The sequence below is a fragment of the Lycium barbarum genome, chromosome 4, assembly GCF_019175385.1.
Source record: "Lycium barbarum isolate Lr01 chromosome 4, ASM1917538v2, whole genome shotgun sequence".
NCBI lineage: Eukaryota > Viridiplantae > Streptophyta > Magnoliopsida > Solanales > Solanaceae > Lycium > Lycium barbarum.
In genome coordinates, this window is record NC_083340.1 from 23963215 (window position 1) to 23971901 (window position 8687).

The following is an 8687-nucleotide window of genomic DNA, read 5'->3' on the forward strand; positions in this document are numbered from 1 at the left end:
ACCCACTTTTAAATATATCATCTTCTTCCCCAATTCATAATATTAAACCCTAAATACTCTAAAACCATTGCTGCTCCAAATTTTTTTAATTTTCAGTCAAAGTAATTGTTGTGTCATTAATTTTTTTCTAATCTATCTCTCTTGTTTGCTTTTAATCTTGCTTCGACAATGACTAACACTTCAAGAATCGAGTTTTGCCGATGTGGGCGTATTTGCGAATTGAAAATTTCATGGAGTCCAAATAATCCCGGAAGGAGATTTTTTTCGTGCCCAATTGATGAGGTAAGCGTATACTTGTTATGGGTTATTTCATTACTTAATTCTTCCTCGTAATTGATTCATAAAGCTTTTTCTTTTTATTCTTTGAAGGCTAGAGGTTGATGTAATTACTTCAATTGGTACGAACCAAGGCATCCCGAGCAAGCAAATAAAGTCATTTATGGGTTGTTGAAGAGGGTTAAAGCTTTTGAGGAAGAAAAGGCTCGTGCTAGACGAACTAGGAAGAAGTTGGTGTTTGGTGTAGTGTTGTTGTTTGCAATTTGGTTCCAGTTTTGGAATTATAGTCGATGATGTTTAGTTTTAGTAATTATAGTAGGTTAAATTGCAGTGCATTTTGATGTTTTAGGGATAGTTTTATGGACAGTTTTAGGGACTCACAAAGTTGGCCAAATTTTGTGATTTTGTGTAATTTTATATGGCCACACTTTTATGAATCGAATGAATATATATTTGGATACTAACATAAATCAAAACCATACGTCATTAAGTAAACGAAAACAAAACAAAACAAAACAAAACAAATCAAACCAAACCAAACTTCATTTTTCATAAATAGAAAGAGACGACCTAATCAACATCTATGATCTCCGGCTCCTCCACTTTAGTAACAATGAAGTAGAGGCGATCCTCTAGATAACAAACTTGAAAACGCAAATCATCCCCTTCCCTTAGGCCTTTTGCATCAACAAACTCTTTCCATCCATTGTTGAGGCGCGCCTTTCGACCGATCTTGTATTTCATTTTGAAAGCGGCTGTGTCGTATAAAACAACGGCTTCTTTGTCAACTTGTCGAAGAACATCCATAGTTGGAAGAATCTACACAAACAAGTAGTATTAAAAGCAATAACAAAATAATGGTAAACAAAAACTAAAAAATAGGAGTTACGAAATCATCGTTTTGTATATAGGATTTGGTCAATGTTTTCTCAAACCAACCAATAGTGTAATGCTGGATATGTGGCATTTTGTTTGAGAGGCTATGAGTGAATTCGTTTGTGAGCTTGTTGGCTAGTAAAATGGAAGACTATGGAGGTAATTTATATAGGGATAATACAGCATTCAATTACTCCAACTAATTCAACCATTCAACCATTCCATTACTCCAACTAACTCATTCAACCATTCAATTACTCCAGCATTCATTGAACCATTCAACCATTCAATTACTCCAGCATTCATTGAACCATTCAATTACTCCAATTAATTCATTCAACCGTTCAATTACTCTTCATTCAACCATTCAATTAATTCATTCAACCCCCATCCAACTACCATTTAACTAATCAAAAAAATAGTTACATTTAATAGAAGTACTCGGCTAGCCATCAAAATAACAGTTTTATGAAAAATAACAGTTTCATGCAAAGGACATAAAACACATAAAAATACTTAGCTAAAACTGCCAAATTGTTTCACAATACATTCAGAACTAAATTGTTTGAACATACATTCAGGATTTCCAAATTGGCTTCTTCTTTGCTTCTGGTTGGGTAGAAGGCTTGTTGGTGGTTATATTTCTCCTGTTTCTAGACTGCTGATGTAGCTGTGTGGTTATGACAGCACTTTTACCTTTGAACTTCAGACCAGGAGGTTTAAATCCAAGATCAATGTTGACTGCACTGGTGTCCATCATAGTCCCGTGCCTCACAACTCTCTCACTTGAACTACCAGGCTGCAATTGACACAAAAATAAATTAGATTAACTTAACAAAGTGGTAAATGCTAGATTGTAAACATTGAATCCTTACATTAATGACAGTTCTTCCAGTTGTTGGGTTTATGTAGCATCCAAGGCCTACATTTTTAGGCCTTTTCTGTGCAGAACTTGATTGACCACTTCCTCTACCCCTTTTCAACCCAACTGATTCACCACTTCCTGTAGGCCTTTTCTGTGCAGAGCTTGATTCACCACTTCCTATAAGCCTTTTCTGTGCAAAACTTGATTGACCACTTCCTCTACCACTTCCACCCTAGAAGTAAAATCAAATGTTAGTAGCAGTTCTTAATAATAAGGTGTTAAAACTAAAATAAATCAACAAACAAACGCATACCTTTGTTACTGGACAAGACTTTTTGTTATGGCCTAGTTGGTGACATGTTGAACATGTCATCTGCACACCTTTCTTGGACAGCTTGCCATACTTCTTTCTTGGTTCATCTTTATCCTTTCTTCTTTTTTTCTTTGGTCTGCCAGGCATTACTTTTGGTGCTGGAGGTTCAATCTTCATGTTATTAGTCTTAGGCCACATCTTCATGTTGGGCATTGGGTCAAGAAAGTATGAATATGCCTTCATAAATATCTCCTTTCTATACCAACGTTCCACATGATTATATGGTTCATCCCCTAGATGGTAGAATGCACATATTGCATGTTGGCAGGGGATTCCTCTTAACTGCCACAGCCTACAAGTGCATGTTTTGTTCCACAAGTGTACAATGATCCTATATTCATATTCCTTGATCTCAAACCCTTCTAGCCCATTCCACAACACTTCACATTTGTTAGACAGCTTCTTGTTTTCTTCCAACATCACCCTTGCCATAGGTGAAATATTAATAATCCATGTCTCAGCAAATCTTCTCATTTCAACATGCATAGTCATTACTTTATGCCTAATCTCTTCTAGCATGGTAATTATAGACTTATGCCTAGCTGCTAATATCCAGGAATTAAAGGTCTCACACATATTGTTTTCAACTACATCACACTTAGAGTGTTCCCTAAAATAGGCTCTACACCAGCGCTCTTTGTTAAATTGCAATAAATCTTCACATATGTCTTTTCCAAGTTTATCTAATTTTGTAAGTTCTTCTCTCAACTTTACCTCAAATGATGCTTTAGAGACCCTCCAAAATTGTTTTCTTCTTTCTTCACCTTTCCAATCTTTCTACCAATTAGCCCATATGTGTCTAGCACATTTCCTATGCTCAGCATTTGGTAAAAGATCTAGAAGTGTGCTCAACAATCCCTACAATACAACACAACAAGTACAGTTAGTATATATGCCAAAAAAACAAGGTTACCAATGCAAAAAAAGTTAGTAAAATTACCTTTTGCATGTCTGACATTACTGTAATTCCATCTCCAATTCCCAGCCCCAAATCATTGATTAAGTTCTGAATAAACCATGTCCATGACTCTTTTGACTCATTGTCAATGACAGCCCAAGCAATGGGAAACATCTGCTGATTCCCATTTTTTCCAACAGCCACCAGAAGTTCACCCTTACATGCACCTTTTAGGAAGCAACCATCAAACCCAATAATTTTCCTGCATCCCTCCAACCATCCCCTTTTCATTGCATCAAAACAAACATAAAAATACTTAAACAAATTCACTCCAGGCTGACTTTCTCTGTCTGTTTTCACTATGCAAATGTTACCAGGATTACTCAAAATGATTTGTTCTGCATAATCACAAAGTCTTGCAAACTCCTCCCTCCAATCCCCCATAAACTTATTAAGCACTATTTGTTTTGCCCTATGACATATAGTTCTACCAACATACAACCCTAACTGGTCTCTAACCAAGTCCTGGATTTCCCAAATTCTAATATTAGGTTGAGAAGTGATCCTATCCCTAAATCTGTTGGATATGAACTTAGCATTGCACATCTTATTCTTGTTAAGTGGAGTGCACTTGTGAATTGGATGGTAAGTTTTCACCATAAAATCCCCTGATTTTTTATCAACACTAGCATACAACCTCCAATTACAAATCTTGGACTTACACCTACACCTCACTTTCTTCTGCTCATTCGGTTTAAGTTTCAATTGAGCATGGTATTCAACAGCATAATTAGCTACTGCCTTTCTAAATATTTCAGCATTCTCAAATACCATGCCTAGCTAAAAAATACTAACCAAACAATCCGGATCATACCTTAATTTGTTGCTCTTCCTTCTACTTGGCAAGTCAACACCAGGTTCAACATCCACATCCAGCTCATCATCTGAATCTTCACTATACTCTTCAGCAGAACTACCAATATACTGCTCATCCCCTGCTAAGCATCCATTGTATTTGGAGGCCTTGTTCTTTCCAATATCTTCAAAACCTCTATCTATTTTTCCCTCACCTAGGGGAATCTCAGCAGTGACAGCAGGTTCCTTTCTCCTTGGTATTTGCTTCTTCAGTTTACTTCTCCTTTCATTCCTCAAACAAATTAACTCTTCATCAGTTTCATATCATCTTCATCTGGTATTTTATCCAGATCTGACTCACTACTAGCCAAAAATGAGTCTCCATCATCAGTTTGTTCATCATTCACTTCCTCTTCAACTTCAACAGTTGACCCTCTCTCTTCAACATTAGGAACATTTACAGACCCTCTCTCTTCAACATTAGGAACATTTACAGACCCTCTCTCTTCAACCTCTTCAACACTAGGAGCATTTACAACAGCTTCTTCTCTTTCTTTAGGGTTTTCTATGTTTTCTCCAGCCCCAGTATTTATATCACTATCAAAATCCACATTTGTTGCCCTAGATGCATCATTTACCTCTAACCCACAAATAAGTCCAGTAGGGCCCACATCTTCCACCACCTCAGGGTTTTCACACACATGTGAAATATAAAAATGTAACACATCACCAACTTTCAAACCACTCACAATATTTAACAATTCTCTATCAGTCATCACTTGGACGAAAGTTTTACTTATTAAGTCAAAGTAAAGGAAACCACCCACTAAATTATATCCAATTTTTTTTTGTATAAAACAGTAGCTCGAATAAAGAGAAATGGTCTTTATCAATATCAGAAATTACAACATCCTTCTCATCAACATATATGGGGTTAGGACCCATTGTAAAGTTACCACCATGGTGAAAATGGACCTGAATAATATCTGACATATCTACTATTTAATAATGTCAATCGTTTTAAAAAACCCTAATTTTGCACGGAATAACAACAATACCATCCACTAAGTATTTTGACAATAATAAAAGGCTAAAGCAAAAGTTACCTTCTTAAAGAAATGGAATGAACAAAATGCACAGAAAAACCTTCAAAACCCAACGAAAAACTATGACTCCAACACACAAAATCAACCAGTCGAAAACGATGAACTTAGGGTTTATTTTGGGGGTAACGAACAACGTATGCGTTAGAATTGGGGGTAACAAACAACACTGTGTCGAATTCTACAGTCAAAATAGATGAATTTAGGGTTTGAATTAGGATGAATTTAGGAGGTGAAAATATTTGGAAGAGAAATGGACTTTGACGGATGGAAAATGATCGGGTACTGATATGTTTGGGTATAAAAATTTAACGGGTTAAATTTTTTTTTAACCGGGTTGGCCTGTGCGTATGTGGCATTCTAATTGACATGGCAACATTTAATTGGGAGGCTTATACACGTAGGCGGCGCGTGCCAACACGCATAATTCTTTAAATGCAAAGCTAGACCAACGGGTCAAAGTGGCACAATAGAGGCTGTCTTGAAGGGTTCATATGGTACGCGGCTCGATTGAGGGGTCCAAGTGGAAAATATGGACAAGTTTGAGGGTCTATCTATGACTTTGGTCTAGAAAGTATAAAAGGAGGTCAGATAAGGCCAAAAAATTCAAAGCGATATGGAAATGAAAATAACGAAAGCGACTAAGCCATAATGAAGCAGTTTACAACGTAATCAAATAATACATTTAAGTTTTGGTATATACTATTCTTTCCAATCGAAAAGTATAGTGTTAAAAACTTAAATTTGATTAGAATATTACTATATATCATTATTCTTTATTGGAATACTAGTAGATATGCAATTACTTTTGATTTGAAAAATATTTTTTCCATGTTGAAATTTTAAGGAAGAAGATACCAATTGGGAGAGTAAATCTCAATATTTGGTTCAAAATATGTTTATTCCATGCTTTAATTTAGGGATAATTTCCTTTAATTTAGTGTCAAGTTTATATTGTACTTATTATTCTTTAACCAGAACGGTATATGAGGTAATTATTTGATGGGTACTATATGTAATAATTCTAAAATATATGGTTATGTTCTTTTTCCCTAATGTTTCAATTTGGACGTGCCAGTTTTTAGAGAACAATCTGGAACATGAAAAAAAAGTGCTCTAGGCTCATAATTAATAATCTGCCTCAGAGCCCTAAATACATCTATATCTATATATAATATAAAGCTAGGCATAGACAAGGTGATGTGACACCTCTCTATGTCCAGCATTGTTATTTATCTTTTTTTATCAATTTTTGGCATTTTACTCAATTTCCTGATCAATAATAATTTAATATAATAGCATGACTACATTAAAAAAAGAAACGGAGCCAAGATTAATGGCTCTTAAGACCGTTTAACCTTTTCACATTCTCTGTATGGAACGGACACACCCTTTTAGTTTTTACATTCCAGTTAATGGAGAATAAAGAATTCAAAGCTAGCTACTATTCAGCCAAATGTGTCGTTCATCGCAGCAGTATTTGCACCATGAACATTTCACCAACCAAAGTAGAATGTTTTCAGGAGTCCTTTAATATCAGAGTTTTGGTCCAAGTTTTATATTTAATGAGTTCAATTTTTAAGATTTTTAGCATTGTATTTGTTTTATTGTAAAATTATAGCTAAGATATTACTTTTTGATTTCTTATAGTAGGTTTTTACATATATGTATTTATACCATGTATCAAAAGTTATGGATTCAGATGAATAGTAATGATGCGAATGATGAAGTGAAAGATGTAGATTCATATGGGTAATAGTTTGTTCTTACCATCGAAGGACAAATGAAGTTCAACGACATAAATCTTGTTTTTTTACGGGAGATTATATTCGAACTTAAGAGTGTTATACCCCATTTTAACCGGGTTGAAGCGGAGTACAACATATTGGTGATTCCTAAATTGCTTTATTTTAAGGAGTCGCCACCTAATTGATTTTAAGGTGAATTAGGGCACCTAGTTATTAACTAAGGTAAAGCTGGCTAAACCTCCGTTAATAGTCTGCTTATTCAGTGTGATTCTAGGTAAGGGTTCTATATTATCCTAAAGGGAAGGGGTTAGGCATCCTTCAGAATCCGTTAAATACGGTTATCCGGCCAAACTTAGGTTAATTAATTAATGCTAAATAAGATGCCTGAAATTTTAAGAAAGGGGGCTAAGAAATGTTGTTAAAGTTTTTTAAAAAAAATACAAGAATGTTGCTTTAAGATAGGATTTAGAGAAATATAATAATTTGCATAAGAGAAAATTTTAAATGCCATTTAAAATAAAACTTATAAAAGTTGCTAAGGCTTTAAATAAAAAATGCTATTTAGAATGAGATTTGTAGAAAATATAATAATTTGCATAAAAAGGAAACTTCAAATGCCATTTAAAATAAACTTATAAATGTTGCAAAGACTTTAGATAATAATATCATTTAAAATAAGATTACATAAAATATATAAGTAGAAGAAAATGCGGATTTGTGCAATGTTTAATAAATATTGGAATAACTAAAACGGCGGGATATTGATTGATTTTGGGAGTGTAAACAACAATACGAAAATAGCTAATGAAAGCTCTTTTTATCCTTTTCATTATTTCTTATTAACTGTGCTTCGCTAAAATTTATGATTGATTCAAACTTAAAGAGTTATTTATAAAATATACTTATGTTCATATTTGTGCATTAATGACGTTTGAAAATATGATTCCCTTTACTTGAAATATATAGTCATGCCATTTTGCAAATCAATTATTTTCAATAAATAAATATTATACATTATAAATAATTTAATACGAAAAAAAAGGAGAAATAAACTTATTAATTAATTGTTAATCTTCCTTAAACTAACTACCCACTACTAAAACTAAACCTACTAATTTCACTAAGGTTTAACTAAACCAACACAAAAGAAACAAAATGTTAGTCATGCGATACAAATTAAATGCATAAAGGAATAAAATAGAGGGATAAATAAATTAAGTGGGCTCAGCCCATTTGGGCCGCTGATCTGCTGCTATTGGGCTCTTTGCCCCAGTTTTTTTTTTTATTGCTGTGGGTTGCTACTGTTATATGGGCCTCAGCCCATAATATTTTGCACGAACTTGCTGCGGACAGGGGAAGGCTGGACAGAGAGGGGTTGTGTTGGGCTTTTATCCCAACGCCGAATACGGAGGGAGACGAGTCCGAACGACTCGTATGCGATGGTCATGCGAAAAAATGAAAGAAGAAGGATTAGTATGCAGTCAACGAATAAGGTTAAACATGTGAAAATATAAACTCAAAACAGATTATGTATATGTCGTGTATAATTAATGTATATCTCACACATACATATGCATAACCAACCGAACATGCTTGCAATATAGGAATCACAACAAAATATCAAGCAAACAGCAAACCCAAACATGCTCCACAGATCTGATTTTATACTTTACTAAGTGTAGCAATCTATGAG

General features: G+C 34.4%; 1 protein-coding gene and 1 long non-coding RNA gene across 2 annotated transcripts; both read right to left on the minus strand.

The window, feature by feature from the left end:
- Positions 1 to 803: 803 nt before the first annotated feature.
- Positions 804 to 1281, minus strand: LOC132638289 (uncharacterized). The gene is made up of 2 exons (XR_009581661.1): positions 1216 to 1281; positions 804 to 1095 (listed from the first exon to the last, which is right to left on the minus strand). It is a non-coding gene; the product is annotated as an uncharacterized LOC132638289 (long non-coding RNA).
- Positions 1282 to 3136: 1855 nt separating this feature from the next.
- LOC132638290 (uncharacterized) lies at positions 3137 to 4017 on the minus strand. The gene is made up of 2 exons (XM_060355232.1): positions 3331 to 4017; positions 3137 to 3248 (listed from the first exon to the last, which is right to left on the minus strand). The coding sequence occupies exons 1-2, from the start codon at positions 3946 to 3948 to the stop codon at positions 3168 to 3170; spliced, it is 699 nt and encodes a 232-aa protein (XP_060211215.1). The 5' UTR covers positions 3949 to 4017; the 3' UTR covers positions 3137 to 3167.
- Positions 4018 to 8687: the final 4670 nt, after the last annotated feature.

Bases quoted from the DNA above. Each gene is read 5' to 3' on its own strand.
- LOC132638290 (XM_060355232.1), bottom strand. From the start codon at position 3,948: ATGGTGAAAACTTACCATCCAATTCACAAGTGCACTCCACTTAACAAG. The intron at 3,249-3,330 runs GTAATTTTACTA...GTTGTATTGTAG, and splicing joins TAATGTCAGACATGCAAAAG to GGATTGTTGAGCACACTTCT.